We start from the raw sequence: 27,341 nt of genomic DNA, 5'->3' as shown, positions 1-27,341 counted from the left end.
TCATGGACATCAGCCTGGATCCTGGCTGCTGTTGGACCATGAACCCAGACATGGCCCACAGCAGTAGCCCAAGCCTGAATGATACTGTGGCCTGGTGAAGCTCTGTGGGCCAAACAGACTTGCATAGTCCTGGTTGCAGCATGGCCCTTGGATACCAACATGGCCGCAGGATGCAGCCTAGACCATGGGCATCTGTGTGGCCACAGGGGCATCATGGGCCATAGACATCAGGGACCCCCAACTGTGATAGGACCATGGACCCAGTCATGGTCCCCAACAGCAGTCTGGGTTCTGACATCACCATGGCCACAGGTGGCAGCACAGTCCACTCAGATCAGCATGGCCCCTGCAGCAGAGTAGCTCTTGGACATCAACAGGTGACTGCCCAGACCCCAGGCATCAACATGGCCTTCGACGGTATCAGGAGCCATTGGCATCAACTCTGGCTACAGTAGGGCCATGAACCCAGACATGGCCCTTGGAAGCAGCCATTGCCCTAGTGGCAGCATGGTCTCAGACACCAACGTGGCCACAGGATATAGCCTAGACTCTTGATATCTGTGTGACCTTTGGTGGCACCACAGGCCAGGGATATCACAGACCCCAACTGTGGTAGGACCGCAGATCTAGAAGCAGCCCTCAGCTGCAGCCTGGGCCTGGATGTCACCATGTCACCTCATGGCATTGAAGGCCACTCAGATCTGTATGTGACCCTGGCAGTAGCATGATCCTCAGATCTCCACCTGGCCTCAGGTAATGGCCCAGACCCCGGGTATTGCATGGCCTTTAGTGGTAGCAGGAGCCATCAACCCAGTCCCTGGCTGCAGTAGAGCCAAGGACACACCTGGGCTCAATGTCACCATGACCCTGGTGGCACCACGGGCCATCCAGATTGGCATGACCCCAGTGGCGGTGTGACTTTTAGACACCAACATGAGTGAGTTTCATATTATAACCTTTTAATTTCAAATGGTCCCATTTGTTAATTTGTCCCATTTTCTTAATGACTGGAGCCCTTGTCAGAGAGACCTCCCCTGTGCTTGCATCAGGAAGTATTTTCTCCTCTTTCCCTCTCGCAGATCCAGGGTTTTGAATGTTGTGTTGATGTCTTTGGTGCATTTGGAGTTGAGAGCTCTGCAGGGTGAGAGGAGAGGATTGTTCTTCTACCTGCTGGCATCCAGTTTATCAGCACCACTTGTTAGCGAGGTGTAGTGAGCCGGACAGGATCGCCATTACAAGATGGCACCGACATCCTGTCTTGTTGGAAATAAACAACTCCATATTTGGCTATGCCTTTGAGAGCTGCGCGTCCCCCGCTTCCCTCATGCGCAGTGGATGAGGATCCTTGAGCCTATCCCAATGCGGTCTGGTGTCAGCTGTTGGTGGCAGCCAATCACAGGGCAACCCATGTGCCATTTCCCTATTTAAGCAGCTGCCTAAGAGCCCTTCACCCCCTTCGCTTCCTGCTGCCTCTCCCCTTCGTTCCCTGCCCCTCCGCTCCCTGTCCCTCGTTTTCCCGCCCTCTCGTTCCATGCTCCCCATCAATCAAGGGCACTCCAGTAAAAGCGTGATCTGAGTGGAATCCTGGTGTGGTGGTCATTCTTCGTTGCCGGTCGAGAAGTCTGCCACAGCGAGGCTTTCTCTTTGCCAGTGAATAAGTATTGTCACCAATGAGTGTTTTGCTTGTCATTTTACTGTAGAACAACTCCTCTATTTTATCATCTAAAACATTTTCCACCCAAAGATTCTTAGTCAATAAATTGTTTTAAGCTAGAACATATTTGATATGCTACTCAAGAAATACATTAAAATAATTTCAAGCTCTGTTGCTGCAGTATGAAAACACTGCAAGAATAGGTGATTAATTTATCTTAAAACTTCATGGTTGGATTTATAAATCTTAGTCTGTTTTATTAAGGTGTGGTCCCAGAAGTCTGGAAACCATACACTTTCTACATATACTTTGTAGAATCATTATAACTTGGACAGTTTAGACGAGACAAAAAAAAGAAACAAGAAGTAAAATTAAATTTCCTGATTTTAAATAATCAAATAATGTTTTAGTAACACTTGATTATATGCATTTTTATACATAGTTTGTATTTACGTCTTGTGTGTAGTTTCTTTTCTGTGTCCTCAAATATTTATTGACCAATCGTGTGACTTTTCTGGGGAGATGTAAAATTATTATCTACACTTAACCTCTGACCTTTGACTCATTAAGCTCATATTAATGAATAGAAATGAATCTATTAACGATTATTCATAGAGCAATGCAAGACCCCAGATGTCTACAGGGACTCCCTTATCTGAAGTTGCCCCCACCCTCTCTCACCAATCTCATAAATCCTTTGACTTTGTCTGCCTTTGAATTGAAAGAAACTTTGCTTCCTAGCGCCACCTAGTGTGAAAGCAGCAGACGTGATCCAGGCTCAGAGGGTAGTCAGTTCTTGCCCTTATCAGAGGTTCTGGGGTTTGAACAAACACTGCTCATTTTGGGAAAATTTGCTTGTATCACTGCAGTCAAACATGTCAGATTAGCCTCATTCAGGCTTGCTGCAAGATGGATAGGAAAAGGATCCACAGGTCTGTGCCATTCACTAGCTCCCACGCAGTCCAGACCCCTCAAAGTGGTCACATCTGGAAAGAAGCACTACATGCTTGTTTTAAGCAAAACATTCTTCCTGATTGGCCACAGCAGCTAACAGGCCCACAAACCTGTCTCAGCCCCTGCCGCTAGACCTTAAAGACAAGAGTATAGGATTAAGAATTGACACTGTCATGAGGAGCAATAAAGAAATTGTTGGTACAGTTTTAGGATTTGGTGATCTTGTCAATATGGTGTGTCACAGTTTGAAATTACACCGGAAGCAAAAAGGATACAAACTTAAGCTAGATTTTACTAAGTTGAAACAATATAACAGTGCTGGTTCCTGTAAAACAAGGGACTGAAGTAACAATGTATTTTCTTGAGTTATATTAGATTCTGGCTTCCCAAACACACTCCAGTAGGAGCTTGTTTTCTTCCTTCAAGCATGGAATTGACCATGCATCAACCACTGACAAAATACATGATGTCCAGACAGGACAAGCAGGATACAAGAAAAAGACTGTCAAATCCTGCCAAGACAGAGTAAGATGGTTTTGAAAAATTTTCTGCCTCTGAAAATGGTTTGTCAGTTACTCTAGGCCTTAGCCAAAGTTGGTTGCTCCAGTGTTGCAAATGAGACTTCAGGTGATTGCCCAGGTAGCCAGTTGTCTCTGTCATTTGTTGCACAGTTTGGAAGTTACTTGATTGCACTTCCTGCTTACTCAAGTAACATTATTTCCCATCTCAGGTCTTTGATGGAGTTGAAGAATATATAGTTACAGTTTTCCTTAGTTATGATAAAAGATAAAGTAGATATAAATAAATATTGTAGCTATAATCTTGATACCTGTTTTGTTATATTTAATTTTACCATATTAAAATTAAAACCTTTCTTTTTGTTTAAGCAGAAAAGGGGAGGTGATGTGGGATTCCCCTCTGTATGCTGTGATACAATTGGTTAATAAAGAAACTGTCTTGGGCCTGTACAGAGCATAATAGAAGTAGGAGGAGAAAACTAAACTGAATGCTGGGAGAAAGAAGGTGGAGTGAATGGGAAGCCATGGAGCTTCCACTAGAGAAAGACATTCTGAAACTTTGCCAGTAAGTCTTAGCCTCGTGGCGATACACAGATTAATGGAGATAGTTTAGGATATGAGAGGTAGCCAGAAATATGCTTAAGTTATTGGCCAAACAGTATTTCAAATAATATAGTTTCTGTGTAGTTATTTCGGGTTTGAGCAACCAGGAACAAACAAGCGCCCTCCTATAACACTCCCTGCCCCTCCCACCCCTGGACTTTTAATGTTTATATTGTACAAAACAGAGTTTTTGCTAAAGGGAAATACTTTGAAGACATATGCCCATTTTTCTATGCTAATCATGATTATTTTGTAATAAGGTTTTTTTATAGACTAAAAAAATAAAGATGTTTTGGTAAAAACAAAACAAAACAAAAACCCTGTAAAACTTTTGAGGTATCTAGAGCTAAAGATTTTGGTTTTAAGTTTTGTAATATTTCTCCCAATGGATACAAGATGTTAAGTAAAAAAACCCTACAATATGAGGAAGGACCATGCAGGAAAATACAGCCATCCCCTCACTCCCCCACACTCCCAGCAAAGAAGCAGATTCCCTCAGCCCTCTGTTATGACTATTGATGTCAGATCACAATGATAAGCACCTTTTTTATTGATGGATAAGCCACAGATGGTAACTTGACAGAAAACATTCACTAACCTGTATTACAGGGAAAAAAATTCCGTTCCCCCAGCAGACAGCTACTTAAGTAGATAACTGACATTTTACAGCCTAATGTCATATAAATTTCCCTTATGCAACCTACTGACTTTAGGACATTTGAAAACAATCAGCCTTTAGCCATCTTTAAGTACACTTTTCAGAAGTTTCCTGTTACAATTATGCTTATTATCAATAACACAAAAGGTGTAAACTTGTCAAGAAACTCCTTGCTTTCATTGTGTAAAGCATATCTCTCCCAAGTCACTGGCTCATGTTGGATGAAAGTGTTCTTTAAAGCCTCCATTTCTAAATTCTATTGTCTCTTTAGGACTTATTAAAGATCTGAAACTTACGGCAGATTCAGGAGTCTCTTAGTGACACCACACTGTGTGTACTAAACTGACAATAGCTACGCAGGCTGCACAGATCACATCTTGAAATGCCAAGCACGGAAAAGACATCGTAACATTTCTTGGAAAATTAATACCAAGATATTCTATTCTCTAAGCACTGTCCTTGCAAATGTGCCATTATATGAGTGATGCAACAAAACCCGTGTCCACTGTCCAGATTGCTTGTACTTTGCACCTGTAGAGTCTAGACGAGAAGATGGGAGGCATTGGGAAGCGAGGCTAGCAGCTCTGGCCATGGGCTGGGCAGGTAGGGAGCAGAGGCTTGATCTAGAGGGAAACCTGGTGGCCTGGGGAAAGAGACTGGCAGGGATACCCTCGGGACAGTACACAGCATTGCAAGCCTCAAGTGCCGTTGCGACAGGTGGGTGAGCAGTAGAGAGGAATCCCACGTTTTTTTCATTCTTTTTAAAAGTTAAGAAATTATTTGTGTATTTGAATGTGCACTTGTGTGTCAGTGCTAATGGAGTCCAAAATAGTCTGTTGGATCCCATGGAGTTGGATTCACATGTGTGAGCTGCCTGATTAGGGTGCAGGGAGCAGTGCTCTGATCCTTGATGCAAGAGCACCAAGAGCTCTGGCTTTTTGTCTGCAAGATCCTTAGATCCCTTCAAGAGACCCTGCTCCTGTGCTGAGGGGATTCGGAGAGGTGAGTAAGTGGCCACATGGCCGGACAGCCTGAAATGCCACTCTCTCTGCCAGTCCCGGGGGGACTGAATCCATGCCCCCTCTAATTCCCTAAGCTTTTCTGGGTCCACAAAGAGCTGTCCTGGAAACAGTGGCGTCAGAAAGGCAACTCAGGTGGCCACTGGTTTATCAACAGAGAAACTGAGAGCCAAAGCAGAGCCAGGACTCAGAGGAGAGTGCTCAGCCCTCAGAGACTTCTCATCTTGAAATGCCAAGCACGGAAAAGACATCGTAACATTTCTTGGAAAATTAATACCAAGATATTCTATTCTCTAAGCACTGTCCTTGCAAATGTGCCATTATATGAGTGATGCAACAAAACCCGTGTCCACTGTCCAGATTGCTTGTACTTTGCACCTGTAGAGTCTAGACGAGAAGATGGGAGGCATTGGGAAGCGAGGCTAGCAGCTCTGGCCATGGGCTGGGCAGGTAGGGAGCAGAGGCTTGATCTAGAGGGAAACCTGGTGGCCTGGGGAAAGAGACTGGCAGGGATACCCTCGGGACAGTACACAGCATTGCAAGCCTCAAGTGCCGTTGCGACAGGTGGGTGAGCAGTAGAGAGGAATCCCACGTTTTTTTCATTCTTTTTAAAAGTTAAGAAATTATTTGTGTATTTGAATGTGCACTTGTGTGTCAGTGCTAATGGAGTCCAAAATAGTCTGTTGGATCCCATGGAGTTGGATTCACATGTGTGAGCTGCCTGATTAGGGTGCAGGGAGCAGTGCTCTGATCCTTGATGCAAGAGCACCAAGAGCTCTGGCTTTTTGTCTGCAAGATCCTTAGATCCCTTCAAGAGACCCTGCTCCTGTGCTGAGGGGATTCGGAGAGGTGAGTAAGTGGCCACATGGCCGGACAGCCTGAAATGCCACTCTCTCTGCCAGTCCCGGGGGGACTGAATCCATGCCCCCTCTAATTCCCTAAGCTTTTCTGGGTCCACAAAGAGCTGTCCTGGAAACAGTGGCGTCAGAAAGGCAACTCAGGTGGCCACTGGTTTATCAACAGAGAAACTGAGAGCCAAAGCAGAGCCAGGACTCAGAGGAGAGTGCTCAGCCCTCAGAGACTTCTCATCTTGAAATGCCAAGCACGGAAAAGACATCGTAACATTTCTTGGAAAATTAATACCAAGATATTCTATTCTCTAAGCACTGTCCTTGCAAATGTGCCATTATATGAGTGATGCAACAAAACCCGTGTCCACTGTCCAGATTGCTTGTACTTTGCACCTGTAGAGTCTAGACGAGAAGATGGGAGGCATTGGGAAGCGAGGCTAGCAGCTCTGGCCATGGGCTGGGCAGGTAGGGAGCAGAGGCTTGATCTAGAGGGAAACCTGGTGGCCTGGGGAAAGAGACTGGCAGGGATACCCTCGGGACAGTACACAGCATTGCAAGCCTCAAGTGCCGTTGCGACAGGTGGGTGAGCAGTAGAGAGGAATCCCACGTTTTTTTCATTCTTTTTAAAAGTTAAGAAATTATTTGTGTATTTGAATGTGCACTTGTGTGTCAGTGCTAATGGAGTCCAAAATAGTCTGTTGGATCCCATGGAGTTGGATTCACATGTGTGAGCTGCCTGATTAGGGTGCAGGGAGCAGTGCTCTGATCCTTGATGCAAGAGCACCAAGAGCTCTGGCTTTTTGTCTGCAAGATCCTTAGATCCCTTCAAGAGACCCTGCTCCTGTGCTGAGGGGATTCGGAGAGGTGAGTAAGTGGCCACATGGCCGGACAGCCTGAAATGCCACTCTCTCTGCCAGTCCCGGGGGGACTGAATCCATGCCCCCTCTAATTCCCTAAGCTTTTCTGGGTCCACAAAGAGCTGTCCTGGAAACAGTGGCGTCAGAAAGGCAACTCAGGTGGCCACTGGTTTATCAACAGAGAAACTGAGAGCCAAAGCAGAGCCAGGACTCAGAGGAGAGTGCTCAGCCCTCAGAGATTCCACCTGACTTCTCAAAGAGGTCCATGATCAGGGAAGGATGGATCTCCTTCAGAGCTCGGTAGACTTGGTCTTTGCAGGCCCTGCTCCAGGACCGGCTGAGGCTGAACAGCTTCCGCATCTTGTCTTGGGTGGTGGCTTCAGCCCGCACTGCCTCATATTCCTCTTCCCTCAGCACCAGACCATGCAGCTTGTCCAAGAGAGGGTCCACTGATGTCACTCGGGCCACCAGCTGCTCCCGATGCTGGTCCACGAAGTGTACTGAGGCAGGAGCGTCTAGGGGTGAAGATGAGGCTGACACTGAGCATAGAAAGGGTCCTCCCTGGTCTCTCTCACTGGCTGCCCACTTCTTGCTATTTTCATGCATCTCATCTGCACCCCTGGCTCCCTTCTTCTTCTGGAAGGTCATTTGAAAAATATCTGTACCTTCCTGAGGTCAGTTACTAGTCTGGCAATTTGCATGACCAGGGGGAGGGGTTCATGGTAGGGTGTTCAGGTTGGGAATGGGTGGAGTTATTGTCTCCATGGAAAGCAGCAAAGGACATGAGAGGAACTCTGTCCTGAGCATGCACCTCTTCCACCTGTACTGGTGAAGCAGCGTGATTCCCGCCTTTCTCATTGCCATTGTCTCAAGGATCAGATAATCTACCAGCAGAATGCTATTGGCTTCTCTGGCCTCATAAAGTTGTTTCTTACCTTTGTGAACTGCAGGCATCATGAGCTGTGCAAGTCTGAGATCCCCTGGAAGAAAGGAGAGATGAAGCATCTGTAAGGATGTCTGTCACCAACACTCAGTGCTCTCTGTGCAACTCTCAGCCATGCCTGAGATTTTGAGAACGAACTACAGAAATTCTGATATAATCTGGAAGGTGAACATTTCCCTACTCATACAGGGAATCTGGGCACCAGGCCTGTCATCATTGAGGGAAGACATGTGAATGAGCAGAAGGCTTTTCTTTCACATAACCACAGCCTCTGTTGTATCCTAGACTGAATTCCTCATGGAGAAATAATCAAGTCCTTTGCTGGCTTAAATCATTTGACATTTGATTCAGGGTAGAAAGCTATTTTCTTGTCCTTGTTTGACCTTGTACACTCACAGGCAACAAAATTCTAAATTCACTCTTCTCTAACAGTTTAGGGAAGCCATCTGCAGGACTGCGTTTGTAGTATTGAAAGCCCTGGTTCCATTTGCATTAAGGAAAGATGATAGTCCTTACACTCCATGTTAAGTGGGCCATTTTGGTGCATCCTGACTGAAGCATCTAATGAAGACAATGAGTGACCACGAATTTAAAAACCAAAATTTAAGATTGAGGACACAAGAGGGCCATGATTATAACCTTCCAGTATCTGAATTCTTTCCCACATGGAAGGAACTAGATCTTAATGAGTCCCAACAAAAATAATTAACATGTAGAAGAGGTTGGCTTAAAATAAAGAAAATTAGCAACATTGCCCCCATCAGCTAAGAATCATACTATGAGATGGGTATGAACAGTATTTAACATTTCCAACCATCTTATGAGCTACTCATTCTGACCTTCAGGTGAGGAAGGTTAGCCACAAGGGAGTTAAGTCATTTTCAAGATTCCTAAGGAATAAGTGCTGGAGTGAGATTCAAATGCTGGCCTGCTGCTGGAGCAGGCCAGTTCTCCACCTGTGGCTCACTCAGCTCAAGGCTGAGCAAAACCTATTCTTTGACCATGTGTGGAGCCTGTGAGTAGCAGCTCAGAAGCAGGAACTACCACTGTCTCACAGCTAACAAGGCCTGGGCGTCTCTAGAGCTACTAATGACAGAAGCTTAGTTTTGGCATTGTGGGTCTGGATTAAGACTGTATTGTTAACTGTACTTATGAAGTTTCACTATTTGGTTATCTCTTGTCAGCTTGAAAACATGGATGAGGCTACAATAGCCAAATAAAAAAATAAGTAAAACCCACAATTTTGGACAGAAAAACCTAACCATGGAAATGAAAATACTCTATAAGAAAAAAAAAATTAAAGATAAGCATCAAAGAAAAAAATTGAGGAAGGCCTTAGAAGATGCAAAGACACCATCACTACAGCCATTGTTTGGAAGAAATCCACCTTACTAAAAGCATGCTACATACTCAAAACAGTCCCAATGAAGATGACAGGGACCTTCTTCACAAATAGAGTGGGGAAAAAAATGAGAAATACAAGTGGAAACACAAGAAATAGATGTCAAAAACAACTTTGTGGAAAGATTCATCACACCTTATTTCAAACTAATATAGGCAGTGAAAAACATGTCCAGATCAACAGAACAGAATAGACGACCTGGATAAAGTCTCCATAACCACTATTTGGCCTTTGCCACAGAATCCAAAATACCCTTTGGAGAAAGGACAGCCTGCCCAACAAAAGATACGGAAAAGACTACATGGTAACACATGGAAGAACGAAACGTCTTTCCTTTAAAAATCCAACTCCACTTGACCCAAGAGGTCAATGTGAGACCCAGTGCCCTGAAACTGGTAGAGCAAACAGAGACAGGGCATTGCAGCACAGTAGCATAAGTACGGATTGTGTGACTAAGACTCTGGCAGCCCAAGAAATAAATCGAATAACTGATAAGCTGGATCTCAAGACACTAAAAAATTCTGTATGACAAAGGAGACTCAGTGGAGTGATGATAAGGTGGAGAGAGGAAGAAACGACTTCCCAGCTAACATGAGACAGGAGATTAGGAACTAGAATACCCAACCTCTCTTCAGTCAGATAATGACCCAGAATTTACCTCCCAGATCTCTCAAACTTTATCTAAGGCTCTTAACACTCCCTGGCATTTTCATATCCCATACCATCCTCAGTCCTCAGGGAAGGTAGAACAAACTAACCGTTCCTTAAAGAATGTTGTTGTTAAGATGTCACAGGAGCTTCACCTTGACTGGGTGAAGAGCCCCTGGCTCTTCTCAGGCTCTGGCTCTGGGTTCTCCTATCAATCTCGCCCCTTGAACTCATGTATGGGTGGCTGGTTTTTAACTCCCGGCCTCTCACCTGATCACCTGCTTATGCCACTGCTATTTCATCTTTGCTCCCTATTATGGAATTTTACTGAATACTCACTACCTCAATCATACACCAACCCCTTCCCATTTCTAATTAAAATCAGAGACCAGGTCCTTTTATGCCCCCCCCCCCAAACAACCCTCACCCCTTTCCTCTAAATGGCAGGGTTCCTTTAAAGTAATTCTTGTAACTCTCAAGGGCCCTTCTCATTAGATTCACCTGTCTCATCTCAAACTTTTTTATTATTCCGGTTTGGGACACCCCCTCCTTGTATACAGTAACTCAAACAGGGCCCTGCTCCCTTAAGTTCCAGAGGACATCAAGATCAGCTACGTTTTCTCCAGTTCCAGAAGAATAAATTCTCACCACCGTACTCAACTCTCCTGTGCCAAAACTCCATATGCTCCCCTTTCTAATTCTCCCCTTTTCTCTTTCTCCTATCTGCCTTGCCAATTTCTATGTATCTCCAATGTTATACTTAAATTTCCAGTTAATCATCCAGCTGTTATTACAGGGACCATTATTAAACACAGAGCCAGAAGTACAAAGACTTTCAGAGGCCCAGGCAGTAAGAAACAATAACAAGTTTTGGGACATTCACAGCCCCAGACTCCAAAGGGAGACTCACAAAACGGGCTTTAACATAACAGGTTTATCACTGACTGCAGCAGTGTCTCCTGGATGTTAGGTAATACCATGATGCTAAAGAGAACAAGTGCCTTAAGGTTTGCTTCAGGTAAAGCATTACGAGGTCTAATAATTCCCCTTTCTTCTCTTCCCTCCTCTCCCACTATACAACTGTCTTCTATTCTAACACTATACTATCATAACCATAAGCTTTTAATATGTCTAAAACTTAGCTCTTTTTCATTCCTGGTCTTGGGACTCCTGGGAGAGTCCCTCCTCCACCTAGGGAATCCAGGGAAACCCCCCTCCATCTTCCATCTTGGGACTCTCCTCCCTCAATCACCCGGATCTATTTTTTTCTAAACATAATCTTCTACCTTGCCAGCATCTTGCCAGGTCCAAGCTGCTGGTCAGCCACTTCCGCAGAGTCCAGGATCAAGGAAGTAACCAGCTACTCCAGGACGTGGTCAAGCACCCCAACTCTCCGATGCCCACAAAGCCAGCAGAAAGCAGCCTTGAAGACCCAGTGCCCCATTTCCACCAATTGGAGACCCCTAAGTCCCCCAATTTTTTTTTATAATAAACAAAATGGTGGAATGTTATGGTTCCTATTGCACAGCGCTGTGGCCGGCACTTCTGGGCTCCAGAGCCACGCATGCACCGATCAGCGCCCAGGCAAATTAAATAGCCACCTAGGGTCCTTAGGCCCTATGTGACCTACATGCAACACGGTCGCGTCACCTATGCATGACACAGCTACATAAGCCGTTGTGTGCATGCACGGGCTCCTTCACCTATGTATGATGTAGTTATGTAAGCCACCGTGCGCATTTGCTAGGCAACCTTTAACAGCAGGAGGGGTCCAAACTCTCTCCTTGCACCAACTTCTCAGGCCTGTGTGCATGAATCTTTCTCTTTAATAAACTCTTAAAGCGGGTTGGTTTCATTGTGCGTTTCGTAATCTGTTCTCTCAGAAGTGGAAAGAATGTTGAAACAGAAGATATGGGGAAGGGCTGTGAAGTGCTCTCCTCTAAGCAGGACATGACCATGGCCATCATGGACTCATAGAGCCTGCACCTGTTGTCTCTGGACCACACAAGTAGGGCCAGCCCATCACTCAGCTGGACATGGGGAAGCTGTTCACAGGGACAGTACCACTTACTGCTAAATTATTGGCAAAAATAGATTATGAGGACAAGGGTCATCTGTATGCCTGCTGGTGAGCTCATTGGGTTTTACTGGATAGTGCAAAACCCATGGGCACACAATTGGTCCCAGTTAAACTCTGTGAGATGCAAAGCAAAACTTTATGAATGTGGAAAAGAGATTTGTATTGAAGAAGAGGGGCTGGCAGGAGTAGGAGGAAGATAAGAAGGTGGGTTTAGGGTGGAGTTACTAGAATGCACTGTATGCATGTATAAAATTGTCAATAAATTTATTTAAAAATGTGTATAGATTTGAGATTGAGTATCTCATGTAAGCAAAGTCCTTTCATCTTAAAACTGAGATATCACGTAAACTGGAGCCAGATGCTTTGTGCATCTCCAAATCTGTCACTTTAAGAGTAGTGGGGAGGAAATTAGGATACAAGACTGAGAAAATGAGACTTATAGTATGTGGTGATTTGGATATGATAATGCTCATGTGTTGAAGGACCAGTCCTGCAGTCCTATTAAAAGGTGATGGTCCTGAGGGCTGTGAATTTATGAATGACATCATACACTAATGCACTCATAATGGTGTGAGCACTGAGAACAGACACTATGTAAGAGTGTATGTACAATGGAGGCAAGACCTGGAAGAGAATATTTGCATGGACTTCATTCCTTCTCCTCCTCCTCTCCTCTTCTCTCCCCTGTCTCCTTCATTTCCCCTTTCTCTTCTCTTCCCTGGCTCTCATTCTAACTCCTGCTCCCACTTCTCTGCTTCTGAGGTAAAGAGCCTCCTCTCTCACAAGCTCCTACTCCATGGAATCCTGTCTCACCTCTGGCTCAAAGAGATGGAGGCAGCTGACCATGGACTGAAACTTGGTTCTAAGACCATGAATCAAAGCAAAACTTTCCGTTTTTAAGTTGTTTTTTGTCACATATTTTGTCAAAATTGGGAATCGCTGACTAACACAGCGTCATAGATTAAACTGTGGTCAGACCCCCAGTTTTGGATCTAGCAAAAGCCACATAACTAATCTGGTCATTTCATGACACCGATAATTAATGATAACACACCTTCCCCACTCATTGCCTTTCTTTAACCTTTGGGGTATCTGGACCTAAACAAATTTTACCTGGTTTCAGCAAGGCTTCCCATATCAGTTTCTTATTCTTCTTGTCTTTGATTTGCAGATTAATCCCTGAACCCATGCAGTCAACACAGATCTCAGAGAAGAGCTGGGATTCCCCGGGGCTCCGGTAGCACAGTTCCAGTTCCTGAAGAGAGAAAGAATTACGATGTGAGGATCAACTACTAATCCTTCAAAGGAGGGCTGTCCCCACCCCCATACTTTCACGATCTTGCTTACCACATTAGACACTGGCTATCTTTCACACTGAGGTAACCCACAGCCTTTGCATACATGTCTTTACTCAGAAGGTTGAGGACCCAACTGGGACCCCCATTCTGCCAATTCTATTCTCATCACTCCGACAAAAACCAGGCAGAAAGAAACTTAGGGAAGGGCCGATGTTGTTTAGTTTTATGGTGGGAAATTCATATAAGCTGGAGCTCCATTCTTTGTGGCAGGAGATTGTTGTAGGACTCATTATATCCCAGAGGATCAGCAAATCATACCCTGAGGTGGGAAGCAGCGCATGGCTATAAGCCTCAGGCCTGACACTAATGACATGCTTCTGATAACCAGGCCTCACATATTTGTTTCCACAAACTCTCAAGATGCTGTCACTCACTGGGGACTAAGTGTTTAAACCTGTACATCTGCAGGAGTCTTCAGATCCAAACACTAACGTCTGAGGATGAGTGAGCTCATCCTGAAAGTCAGTTCACACTGCCTAAGCCAGGACTTGCTCTCTATGCACTTTTTAGATGGATTCTCCTCTGGGACATATTGAATCTAAATTCTTAGCTCTTCAGGTTCAACCTATACTCCTGTGTGGCCCCTTAAACTGCTTTCCACCAAACTTTGGTCATCCCAAATCTCATTTGTTTTCTACCCAATTTCAATTTACTGCAGAGTCTTTAATCTGCCCCACAGGTTTACCAAGCCTGACATCTGACCCTGGAGAGTAGCAAACACTTGGATGCTCACCTTTGGGATGATTGTCAGCTTCCTGGAACCAGATATGATGTAGCGGGAACCAATATAAAGGGAGTCTACTGGGGGTGGCTTGTTTATTCGAACAAATCGGAATTTTATTTCTTCATCATCAATGGCCTAGGGAACATTGCAGACAGCAATTTATCTAGATTTCTGGGCCACAACATCTGGTCTGAATAAGGTGAGATGATCATTTAGTACACTTTTTTGGTGATTGGTTGGTGACACCTCCTGACAACTCTGTGTTCTGTAACACAGATTGTTGACTAATTGGCCCCTGTCATGTTCATTGTGGGAACAGGGTTGTTGTGCCAGAAGAAGGGAGCTGGCTACACACTGTGCATGGAGAATTCCCACCTTCTGATGGGGGAAAGAGGTCATAGAAGGACGTCCAGAGATTGGTAAATGAGCATCAGAGGCATTTGGGGGAGAATCTGGTATAAGGGGGCCAAGAACAGAGCAGAACCACACGCACGCACGCGCGCGCGCGCGCACACACACACACACACACACACACACACACACACACAGACTTTCCCCTTATAGAACTGCAATCCCACTCCCAGTTAAGAATCTCTCCAGGGGGTCCACTGTCTACATTTCATGCTTTCTGCCAGCCCACCCTGGCCTCACTTTTGTGGTCCTCAGTGTCACCTTCCGAATGGTGCAGTCATTGGGGACCAGGTAGAGGTGAAATGTCACATCCTTGGGATTGAAGTGATAGTAGATCAGTGTGATGGAAGTGATGGGGATGAAGCGTACAAAACCAGGAATCATTCTCATTACAACTCCCACTGGGGAGAAGCTTGGGTTTTCCAGCACTGCATAATGTTGTTCCACTCTGGCTGGAGTTTCTAGGACCATCCCCTGTTCTTGAAAGTGGGCCACACGGAACGAGGAGATGTCCACCTGTCCCTCTGCGAAAAAACAGATTTAAAGATGTATATTTAGTTTTTCCGTCGAGCCATTCTTGGCTAGAAAAATAGCGCCCTAGGACTTAGAATGATTGTGGTGGTTTGAACGAAAATGGCCACCATAGTTGGTGCGATTGCTTGGGAAGGAGTAAGAGGTATGCACTTGTTGGAGAAGATGTGCCACTGGGGTGGGCTTAGACATTTCAAAAGCTTGTGCTGTTTCCAATTTCCTTTCTTTCTCCTCCTTTACAATATGTAAGTTCTCAGTTACTGCTCCATTGCCAAGCCTGCCCCCTTTCTGCCATGCTTCCTGCCATGAGGGTCATGGACTCACCCTCTGAAACCACAAGACCCGATAAAATCTTTCTTCTGCAAATTTCTTTGGTTATGATTTCTATTTCATTTGTATTTACTTTTTGATGCTTATGAGAAAAACTATGATCAAAATTTAAGTTTTATTCATTAGCTTCCAGTGAGAACACAGCAGAACTCTCAGCTGTTTCTTCTGTATCTGCTCACCGTGCCAGGGAGGTGAGTGTGAGCTGCTGCCGGCAGTGACTCCCGCAGACTGACCCCCTTTGGAAGCAGTTTACCTTTGGCCCTGTCTAGTTGATAGGGGAGCATTCACAGTGGATGGAAGTTCTTGATTTTTCTCATTCACAGATGCTGTAAAGAACACAGCCCCAGACACCTCTGCCAGAAACTTGAAAATCAGCAAGTTCTTTGAGGTACTGCTGTCACCAGCTTCAGGGGCTTGGGATTTGCAGTGTTCTCTAAATTCTAAGTTGCAGAATAGAGTTTTGCTGTTATTAAAGAGACCCAAGGGTATCTTTTTATACTGAAGACAAACTGGATAGATCCCTGGGATGGTTAATGTCAAGTGAACCTGATGAAATCTAGCATCATCTTGGATGTAGGCCTCAGGGCATGAGAGGAGGAGATTATCTTGATTGAAACAATTGAGTAGCGAAGACCTATCCACTGTGTATAGCACCATTCTATGGACTAGGACCCAGGACTGTGTAAAATGGAGACAGTCACAAGAGCATGAGCATTTCCTGTTCTCTGCTTGCTCTGTCCCCACAGGCTTACAGGGGCCACAAGCTCTGTGTTCTCAGACTCCCATGTCACGGTGAACGGTTCCTCTGGACTGGTAGGAAAATAAATCCTTTCTTTCTTCAGCTTCTTTGGTCAAGTATTTTGTGAGAGTTATAAGAAAAGTTAACCTGGGCAGAATATTGGTACCAGGACTCAGGCTTTTGCTGTAATAAACACAATCATGTGGTTCCTAAGCCTCTGGAACTATTTTATGGCTGGAATGTGAAAGAGTTTTGTAGCCAGGACTAGGAACTCACTTCCATGCTGATGACAGAACTTATGGGGACATTTGGGTGGAAGCAGGAAGACAAGAATACTGAGAGAGACAGTGGAGGCCAGCCCACTGTTGCAGAGAGTAGCAAGGTTTCTATTGGGAATGGTAAAAGGATCCATTCATCCAACAGTTTAGCCAAGAATCTAGATTTATTGGGTTAATGCCCTGAATATGTGAAGATGAATTTAAACATAAGGAACTAATTTGGCGGGAGAAGCTTCAAGACAGAAAACACTCAGAATTAATTATACAAAATCAGCTGTAACTGTTAGGGATCCGTATCACTGAAGGGAAAGCTGCCCTGCACGGTGACAATAGGAAAGGTGTCTGAGGACAAAAACCTCACTCTTTGTAGGCTCGTGTTGTGAAGATCCAAATCCATTTAAAGGCAGAAAAGCCTTTTTAGTTATGTTGTTCCACATATGCAAATGCCCGTGGAAGTGTTTCCCCATGGCCAGCACATCTTACAGCTATCGTCCAGGGGAGCAGGGCCAGGCCACATCTCAAGCTACCAAGAGAACTTGGCAGTGTCATCCCTGTAGTTTTTTTTTTTTATTTTTTTTAGGGTTGCTAGATTGATGAATCATCACCGAGTGATGCTGCACAGTTGCAGATGGCAGCTGAGGAAAGTCAATGCATCTGTATCGAATATCCTGCAAGGATCCTGAGAGCTCATTCCATGGACCTTTGAAAGTGAATTTTAAGGTGGAATGGAAATCCTTGGGTGTTGTAAAAACCAGACCCACATATTTTCTGCTAAATAAAGTTTTAGGCAAGAAGTAGAGAGATGGTCTAAGGAGAGGCTATGTGTGCTTCATGTGATAGAACTGGAGGGGTGGAGTTGTTTGGAGTCCAGTGAATGACATAATGAGTTTAATAGCCAGACATGAGGCTGCAGGATTTGGTGTTTATGCTGACAGAGTTTTGTCTTGTTGTGGTCTGATCATTTGATTTCCTGGATACAGGGATTTACTATGTATCTCCAGGTAGAAGTCACCCTACTCTTGCCCAGCCTTCAGAACTCTGGGATCACAGGTGTGTGCCACCACCCTGTGACTGTCCTCCAGTAAATATTGTTCTTCTATAAGTTTTAACAGAATCATACACACACACACACACACACACACACACACACACACACACTTTTCCAACTGTGTAATTTTTTGATCTGAGAGTGGGGGGTAGGAAATAGGAAAGGTGGTGGCCTGCAGGGAAGAGCTTGAGTGGTGACTGGGGAAATGTTGTTCTTAGAGAGACCAGGAGCTCTGTGTGGACCTGCTGGACTGGCCACCATCTGGGTAGCAGTGCTCCTGTGTCAGGGTCTGGAGTGCAAGACCTCATGAGTTTATGAATGTAACTGATGGAGGAAGGTCATTGGTTAATTAAATAAAGAAACTGCTTGCCCTGATAGGTTAGAACATAGGTGGGTGGAGTAAACAGAACAGAATGCTGGGAGGAAGAGGAAGTGAGCTCAGAGACGCCATGCTCCCCTCTCCCAGGCAGACGCGATAGCTCTGCTCTCTGAGGCAGACGCATGCGATGAAGCAAGCTGCCAGGTCAGACATGCTGAATCTTTCCCAGTAAGACTGGTGCTACACAGTTTATTAGAGATGGGTTGACCGGGATATCAGAAATAGCCAGTAAGGGCTAAAGCTAATGGGCCAAGCAGTGTTTAAATGAATACAGTTTGTGTGTTGTTATTTCGGGGCATAAGCTAGCTGGCAGCCAGTGTGCCACAGCCCCGCCGCTCCTATTACTACATGTAACTATTGTCTTTCTTTGTTTTGTGAGTTCTTTTCAACTGAGTCCTGCTTGTTTACTTCATCTTCATTTGTTTTCTTCTTGGGGCTTGGCATTAAATGAGAATATTTTTAATCTGAGGGATACTTTGCTTTCTATTCATGGTTCTTATATCACCTGGAACTGTCTGCATTTCTACTTTAGCTTTTATGACTTCTTCAACTGTCAGGTCTTCCTTCTTGGACCTACTCCTCATCTTCATCACCATGAACAAACACCATCTCCATCTGCAGTGAACTGGATTCTCCTGGTGTCTATGGGGAGCAGATGGCTGTACTCCTTGAAGCAGGAGAGGAAGTTGGTCTCAGTATCCACTGTACAACACCTTGTTCCTTGATGTTGCTTTTCTCTTTCATAGACATAGTCTTGCTGCATAGTTCAGGCTGCTCTTGAATTCTAAATTCTCCTGCCTCAGCCCCAGGAGTTCTTGGTTACAGACATACAGTAATGGCTTTCTTTATGAGATCTGTCACTGAGAACATTGTATATATTAAAACAATGTTCTTTTTGGTCACATGCTGTGGTTGTTTAGCTTGGTGTTCTTGTGGTACTCCTAACAGTGGGAGTGGGCTGTCTCTGATTCCTTTTTTTTCTGTTCTTAGAACCATTTTTCCTCTTACCAGATTGCCTCATCTACCTTTGATATGAGGGTTTGTGCTTAGTCTTACTGCAACTTTTATGCTGTCTTTGGTTGATATCACTTTGACCCTAGCTATTTTCTGAAGGGAAACAGAGGGGAGGGGAAGGCAAACTGTGTGGAACAGAGAGAGGGAGGCTGCAGTTTGAGATGTATGTTATGAGAGAAGAATGAATAAAAATAAAAATAAATCTTCAGAAGGATTCTTTGGAAATCATAGAGGTTGGGACACTTTGTGAGTTCCTCTCTTAGGAAACTCTTTTTCTGTTTTTCCTGTTCTCAAGTGGAATCTGGTGACATCATTTTCTCCCTGCCAGTAGCAGTGTAAGGACTTACAGTGTTGGCAGACCCTGAATACCAAATGATTCTTGTTAGTTTTCTTACTCCTACATTGCAACAATCTCTTTAAATTTCTCAGTTATTCTCAGTTCTGTGCTGGGTCCCCGAGGACTAGATGTGTAAAGAACATTTAATAATCATCAACTAATTTGCTACTGAGGTCATCACTTTCTACTCAGGGACTCCATAAGGTAAAGAAGAAAGAAAGTCTTAAGGCTGGGAGACATGTGCTTCAAAGAGGGGATGAGAAAACAACTCAGTGTCCACCTTCACAGTCTGCTCTGCCTCACTAAGGAAGCCATAGACCTTCCCTCGTTACTATCACCCTGTGCTCTGCTATAGGACATGGCAGGTCCTCCCATCAGCTCCACCCGACTCCTTATGCTTCCCTTGGTTACCTTGGAGATCCACAAAGTGAGGCAGGTACACAGCAGCCACAGCTCCCCGCTCAGTCTTGATGTCAAACAGAGGCCCAGCCACCATGTGACTGTCCGGCAAGGGAGTCTTGTTCAGGTGTTGGCTCCAGGCACAGAATCCAATCTCAATGGTCACTGCCCTTGTCACCACAAAGTGGAGTCCTGTGCTGGGACAGTGGTAGGAACCAGGCATAGGGAACTGAACTCTGGAAGAGGGAGAGGCAGACACCAGTGAACACAAACCTGCAGCAGTTAGATATTCTGTGATGATGAAATAGGTCCTCTCTCTCTCTCTCTCTCTCTCTCTCTCTCTCTCTCTCTCTCTCTCTCTCTGTGTGTGTGTGTGTGTGTGTGTGTGTGTGTGTGAGAGAGAGAGAGAGAGAGAGAGAGAGAGAGAGAGAGAGAGAGAGAGAGATTGTGTGTGAGTGTGTGTGTATGTGTGTTAAGTTCTGGGGATCCAGCTAGGACCTTGCTCACTCGAAAAGGTTCTACCACTGAGGTTCATCTTCATTTTTTAGACTTTGTGTTCTTGAAGTTAAGAGACAAGAGAACCCAAATATAAGGAGGGAGCTGATACTCATTAAAACATGGATAAAATAATCTGCAGAAAACCACAATTAAGATAATAAGCAAAGTTGAACACAGACTGTTTAGATGGAACGAAGGACTCACATCAGCTCTGTTTATGTGGTAATTGTGTGCTGGTCACGGAAGACGAGGTCCTGTCTTATGTACAGGGGAGGCATAGGGAAATGTTTGTGGGTGAAGAACAAGGAAGACGAGGTCCTGTCTTAACTGTGGGAGGTTCTAGTGAAATGTTTATGTTTAAATCACCTGATTCCTTGACTCACACTACTGTGACAGTGATAACAAAGGGGGAATATGAGTAGTTGAAATGAATTTGGAAAAATGGCTGCTGGAGCTGAGTAACTGGACAGGGAAGTTCTTGTGCTCTCCAGTTTTGTAAATATCTGAAAATTTTATGAAAAAGATCCTTTTTTTTTTATAACAACCCAAACTTCCTATTCCAGTCCTAGCCTTGCTTCCTGAGTTGGTGAGGTGAGGAGGAGACACAGTAGAGACTAGGTAGATGCTAATTGTGGGGGATCCCTTGTGGAAAGTGCTGGGGAAAGCCAACCTTTGCCAGGCAGAACTCACTCACCGATATGAGTTCCTCTCTCCATCAATCACCTCAGCAGTCACAGGCCCTGAGGTACCCCAGAAGTCATCATCAGTCCCCTGTGGCTTCATGTGTTTGTGTCCTGGAGAGGCAGGGGAAGATGGATGAAAGGGCTACAGTTGTGCAGGTATTCCTCCTCTAGAAGAGGCCAGGTAGTGCTCATTCCGTGTCTCCTCAGCTTTCTTTTCCGGGTTGACCAGCCCTGAGTTTACCTGCATGCTATCTATCTATCTATCTATCTATCTATCTATCTATCTATCTATCCATCTACATACATACATACATACATACATACATACATATATACACACACAAACATATAGTATTGTTTTCTTACTGCTACTTGCATTTTGAGCAACCATAGCACCCCCATATCTGCTCCCAATCCAGTTGTTATGTTTCATTTCCTATTGATCCAGAAGTGTTGGTTGTGGGTGGCCACAAGGAGATTTGGAGTGGGCAGATACAGGGGTAGAAATGATATAAATACAGTACTCATACTCATGTTCAAAATTCTAAAAAGATAACAAAATAATTTTTAAAAAGAAAAATATGATGACTTCCTCCCACAGGTGCCTCTTCATCCAACAGTCATGACGCTCTGGGTCTGAACCCTTCACATACCTGCCTGTAGTCTCTGCTGCTTGGTTGAGATCGGGGTCTCACCCATTTCTTCTCCATCTGGGTCCTTAGTGGGTACACGTGACTTCCTACACATAGATATGTTCTTTCTCTCAGATGTCAGGAGAAACATGATATTCCCACATAAAATCTAAGTCTTTGAATTGTGACTCAGTCATATGTTTCTTTTCTGGGCCAGAACTCTATGAAGACCCTATTCTCCTAGGCATCCATGACCCAGACCTGGGATCATCTCGACCCCTTCTTTGCTTTAATTTGAATGTGTTCCCCAGTGTTTACTCATTAGAAAGTTAACCCCTAATGTCACAGTGTGACAGGATGAAGGATAAGACACAATGAGGTCACGAGTGCTCTGCTGTCATGAAGGGGTTAATGACATCATTACAGGAGTAGATTCCTGTGCCCTGACAGGACTTGTCACAAAAGTCACATTGGCCTTTCACTCTCAGCCCTCCCAGTTGCACAATCAGATGGAACAGGAAGAAGGATTTTTTAGATGTAGAGTCCATGCTCTTGCCTTTCTCTGTATTCAGAACTGCAAAACTAATCTCAATTCTTTATGATACATGCCCAATGTCAGACACTGTGTTAAAGCTGCACAAAATAATCATTCACCCTGAATGACAATCACCTAGACATGACCTTCTGAATCTCTCTCTTTTCTGTTTTCTATTTTCCCCTTCCACATACTCTATTCTTGTCCCAGGATGGAATGAGCATTGTCCTGAACCTCTCACAGGCATCCCTGCTTCTGATCTGGTCCCTTCTTGCTCATTTTCTACATAGTAGCTGACCATATAAAATGAATGGGTGGAGATGCCCCTTCATGACTGAACCACTGGGCTGCCTCTCATTTTCTCTGGAGAGGAAAAGAAGGTTCTTAGTATGGTCCATAGACTTTGCTGTGGCTCCTGTCCACCTCATGACCCTCCTATGTCACTCTTTCTTGCTCAAATCTAGACCAGTGTCTCTCAAATCACTGTGTGAAAAATGTCACCTGTACAGGCTAAATTAGAAAGCTCACTAAAAGAAGCTGCCCCTCCTGAGATTCTGAGTCAGCAGGGATGGAGTGGGGTTTGAGAACCTGCATTTCTGTGGAGCTTCCTGGTGATGGTGAGGCAGAGCAGATGGTCTCACACATGGTTTCCTGTCCCTCAATGGAGCTATTCTCTCTGCTTTCTTAAAGCCTCTATGTCTGGATCTCCATGGGAGCAGGAGTGGATTCAGACCAGGGACATTTGCAAAGGCAGGACTGAGCCAGTGACCTGGGCCAGAGCAGACCTGAGACAACAAACTCCATAGGAACAGGTACAGGGGACAACCACTGAGTGAGTGAACCAGTGCCAGAGACTATTGCAGGTCTGGACACGAATCTGGGACCTCCAAGGGAGTAGATCAGAGCCAGAGACCTTTGCAGGACCAACCTCAAGCCAGGGAACTCTGCAGGAATGGATCCAGATCAGGGATGTTTACAGAAAGAGGTCTGAGCCAACAAACTGGGCCAGAGCAGTCCTGAGACAGTAAACTCCATGGGAGTAGAGCAAAGCATGGGAGCACTGAGTGACCAGCAGGAACACAGAGTGACCAACAGGGTAACTAGAACTGTGGCACTGACTGTACCACAAGGAAAAACCATCTGAGCCTTGGATCCACTGGTACCTAGAAGATTGATAATCAGAATCACAGACATCCCCAACCACACCAATTAGAGGAAAAGATGAGTAGACAAGGTAAGAACACACACAACACCACAAAGAGCAACACAACACCAGCAAAATCTAGAGACCTTACAACAGCAAGACTTGAACAACCAAATATAGATGAAGCAGAAGAAAATGACCTAAAAAATAACTTCAGGAGAATGTTTGAAACTCTTAAAGAGGAAATGAGAAATTCCCTCAAAGAAATGGAGGAAAAGACAAACAAAAAAATTGGAAGACATCAGCAAATCTCTTAAAGAAAACCAAGAAAAAGCAATCAAACATATGAAAGAAACTATTCAAGACTTGAAAACTGAAATAGAGACAATAAAGAAAACACAAGCTTACTCCTTAATGTATTTCACAATATAGAATCAGAAGAGTCATTGCCAAATTCCTTTTATGAAGCTACAGTTACCCTGATACCAAAACCACAAAAAGACCCAACCAAGAAAGAGAATTACAGAGCGATCTCACTCATGAACATCGACGCAAAAATTTTCAATAAAATACTGGCAAACCGAATCCAAGAACACATAAGAAAAATTATCCATTATGATCAAGTAGGCTTCATCCCAGAGATGCAGGGCTGGTTCAACATACGCAAATCTATCAATGTAATCCACCATATAAATAAACTGAAAGAAAAAAACCATATGATCATTTCACTAGATGCGGAAAAAGCATTCGACAAAATTCAACACCCCTTTATGATAAAGGTCTTGGAGAGAATAGGGATACAAGGGTCCTACCTAAATATAATAAAAGCTATTTACAGCAAGCCAACAGCTAACATTAAATTAAACGGAGAAAAACTCAAAGCCATCCCACTAAAATCAGGAACACGACAAGGATGTCCACTCTCTCCATACCTCTTCAATATAGTGCTTGAAATTCTAGCAATAGCAATAAGACAACATAAGGAGATCAAGGGGATTCGTATTGGAAAGGAAGAAGTTAAGCTTTCGTTATTTGCAGATGATATGATAGTGTACATAAGCGACCCCAAAAATTCTACCAAAGAACTCCTACAGCTGATAAACAGCTTTAGTAATGTGGCAGGATACAAGATCAACTCCAAAAAATCAGTTGCCTTCCTATACACCAAGGATAAGGAAGCAGAGAGGGAAATCAGAGAAGCATCACCTTTCATGATAGCCACAAATAGCATAAAATACCTTGGGGTAACCCTGACCAAGGAAGTGAAAGATCTACTTGACAAGAACTATAAGTCTTTGAAGAAAGAAATTGAAGAAGACACCAGAAAATGGAAAGACCTCCCTTGCTCTTGGATTGGGAGGATCAACATAGTAAAAATGGCAATTCTACCAAAAGCAATCTATAGATTCAATGCAATCCCCATCAAAATCCCATCAAAATTCTTCACAGATCTGGAGAAGACAATAATCAACTTTATATGGAAAAACAAAAAACCCAGGATAGCCAAAACAATCTTATACAATAAAGGATTGTCTGGAGGCATTACCATCCCTGACTTCAAACTCTATTACAGAGCTACAGTATTGAAAACAGCTTGGTATTGGCATAAAAACAGAGAAGTCGACCAATGGAATCGAATAGAAGACCCTGACATTAACCCACAAACCTATGAACACCTGATCTTCGATAAAGGAGCTAAAAGTATACAATGGAAAAAAGAGAGCATCTTCAACAAATGGTGCTGGCAAAACTGGATGTCAATCTGTAGAAGAATGAAAATAGATCCATATCTATCACCATGCACAAAACTCAAATCCAAATGGATTAAAGACCTCAATATCAGTCCGAACACACTGAACCTGATAGAAGAGAAAGTGGGAAGTACTCTACAGCACATGGGCACAGGAGACCACTTCCTATGTATAACCCCAGCAACACAGACACTAAGGGCATCATTGAATAAATGGGACTTCCTGAGGCTGAGAAGCTTCTGTAAAGCAAAGGACACTGTCACTAAGACAAAAAGACAACCCACTGACTGGGAGAAGATCTTCACCAACCCTGCAACTGACAAAGGTTTGATCTCCAAAATATGTAAAGAACTCAAGAAACTAGACCGTAAAAGGCTAATCAACCCAATTATAAAATGGGGCACTGATCTGAACAGAGAATTCTCAACAGAAGAACTTCAAATGGCCAAAAGACACTTAAGGTCATGCTCAACTTCCTTAGCGATCAGGGAAATGCAAATCAAGACAACTTTAAGATACCACCTTACACCTGTCAGAATGGCTAAAATAAAAAACACCAGTGATAGCCTTTGCTGGAGAGGTTGTGGAGAAAGGGGTACACTCACCCATTGCTGGTGGGAATGCAAACTTGTGCAACCACTCTGGAAAGCAGTGTTTCGGTTTCTCAGGAAATTCGGGATCAACCTACCCCTGGATCCAGCAATACCACTCTTGGGAATATACCCAAGAGAGGCCCTATCATACAACAAAAGTATATGCTCAACTATGTTCATGGCAGCATTGTTTGTAATAGCCAGAACCTGGAAACAACCTAGATGCCCTTCAACGGAAGAATGGATGAAGAAAGTATGGAATATATACATATTAGAGTATTACTCAGCAGTAAAAAACAAGGACTTCTTGAATTTTGCATACAAATGGATGGAAATAGAAAACACTATCCTGAGTGAGGTAAGCCAGACCCAAAAAGAGGAACATGGGATGTACTCACTCATATTTGGTTTCTAGCCATAAATAAAGGACATTGAGCCTATAATTCATGTTCCTAGAGAAGCTAAATAAGGTGAATCCAAAGACAAACACATAGGCATCCTCAGGAATATTAACCTTCATCAGGCGATGAAAGGAGACAGAGACAGAGACCCACACGGGAGCACCGGACAGAAATCTCAAGGTCCAAATCAGGAGCAGAAGGAGACGGAGCACGAGCAAGGAACTCAGGACCACGAGTGGTGCACCCACACACTAAGACAATGGGGATGTTCTATTGGGATCTCACCAAGGCCAGCTGGCCTAGGTCTGAAAAAGCATGGGACAAATCCGGACTAGCTGAACATAGCGGACAATGAGGAATACTGAGAATTCAAGAACAATTGCAGTGGGTTTTTGATCCTACTGCACGTTCTGGCTTTGTGGGAGCCTAGGCAGTTTGAATGCTCACCTTACGAGACCTGGATAGAGGTGGGCAGTCCTTGCTGATTGCTCTTCGAGCAGATGAGGGGGGGGACTTGATCGGGGGAGGGGGAGGGAAATGGGAAGCGGTTGTGGGGACGAGGCAGAAATCCTTAATAAATAAATAAATTAAAAAAAAAAAGAAAACACAAGCTGAGGGAATCATAGAAACAGAAATAATGAGAAAACAATCAGGAACCACAAACGCAAGCATAAACAGCAGAATACAAGAGATGAAAGAAAGAATCTCAAGCACTGAAGATACAATAGAGAAAATAGACTTATAAGTCAAAGAAAACATTAAATCTAACAAAGTTTAACCCAAAATATCCAGAAAATATGGGACTCCATGAAAAGACCAAACCTAAGAATAATAGCTTTAGAAGAAGGAGAAATTCAACTTAAGAGTACAGAAAATAAATTTAACAAAATCCATGGGAGAAAATTTTCCCAACCCGAAGAAAGATATACTTATGAAGATACAAGAAGCATACAGAATACCAACCAGAGTGGATCAAAAAAAGTCCCCTCACTACATAATAATCAAAACATTAAACATACAGAATAAAGAAAGAATATTAAGAGCTGTAAAGGAAAAAGGCCAAGTAATATATAAAAGCAGACCTATCAGAATTACACCTGACTTTTCATTGGAGACAATAAAAGCCAGAAGGTTGTGGTCAAGCGTTATGCATACATTAAGAGACCACAGATGACAACCTAGACTATTATATTGAGCAAAACTTTCAATCACCATAGGAGAACAAAATAAGATATTCCATGACAAACCAGATTTCACCAATACCTATCCACAAACCCAGCCCTACACAAAGAACTAGAAGGAAAACTCCAACCCAAGGAAGTTGGCTACATCAACAAAAACACAGACAATAGATGACCACACAGCAACA

The 27,341-nt window shown here is 44.0% G+C and overlaps 1 protein-coding gene and 1 pseudogene across 1 annotated transcript in view; one reads left to right on the top strand and one right to left on the bottom strand.

The window, feature by feature from the left end:
* Positions 1-254: 254 nt before the first annotated feature.
* On the top strand, positions 255-2,983 carry LOC121456339 (annotated as a pseudogene).
* Positions 2,984-4,267: 1,284 nt separating this feature from the next.
* Positions 4,268-27,341, bottom strand: part of LOC121456306 (NACHT, LRR and PYD domains-containing protein 1a-like) — a 67,462-nt gene continuing 44,388 nt past the window's right edge. The window contains exons 8-15 of the mRNA XM_041664370.1: positions 21,570-21,655; positions 20,928-21,027; positions 19,748-19,971; positions 14,942-15,204; positions 14,279-14,404; positions 13,301-13,442; positions 8,050-8,094; positions 4,268-7,629 (exon numbers count right to left, since the gene is read on the bottom strand). Coding sequence (XP_041520304.1) covers positions 7,340-7,629; positions 8,050-8,094; positions 13,301-13,442; positions 14,279-14,404; positions 14,942-15,204; positions 19,748-19,971; positions 20,928-21,027; positions 21,570-21,655 — 1,276 coding nt within the window. The 3' untranslated portion in view covers positions 4,268-7,339. The remainder of the gene's footprint in view (positions 7,630-8,049; positions 8,095-13,300; positions 13,443-14,278; positions 14,405-14,941; positions 15,205-19,747; positions 19,972-20,927; positions 21,028-21,569; positions 21,656-27,341) is intronic.

Source organism: Microtus oregoni, unplaced genomic scaffold, assembly GCF_018167655.1.
Source record: "Microtus oregoni isolate MIOR12 unplaced genomic scaffold, Mior012 000015F_ref0000493, whole genome shotgun sequence".
NCBI lineage: Eukaryota > Metazoa > Chordata > Mammalia > Rodentia > Cricetidae > Microtus > Microtus oregoni.
The sequence above is the reverse complement of the archived record's forward strand: the minus strand, read 5'-3'. Positions and strand labels throughout refer to the sequence as shown.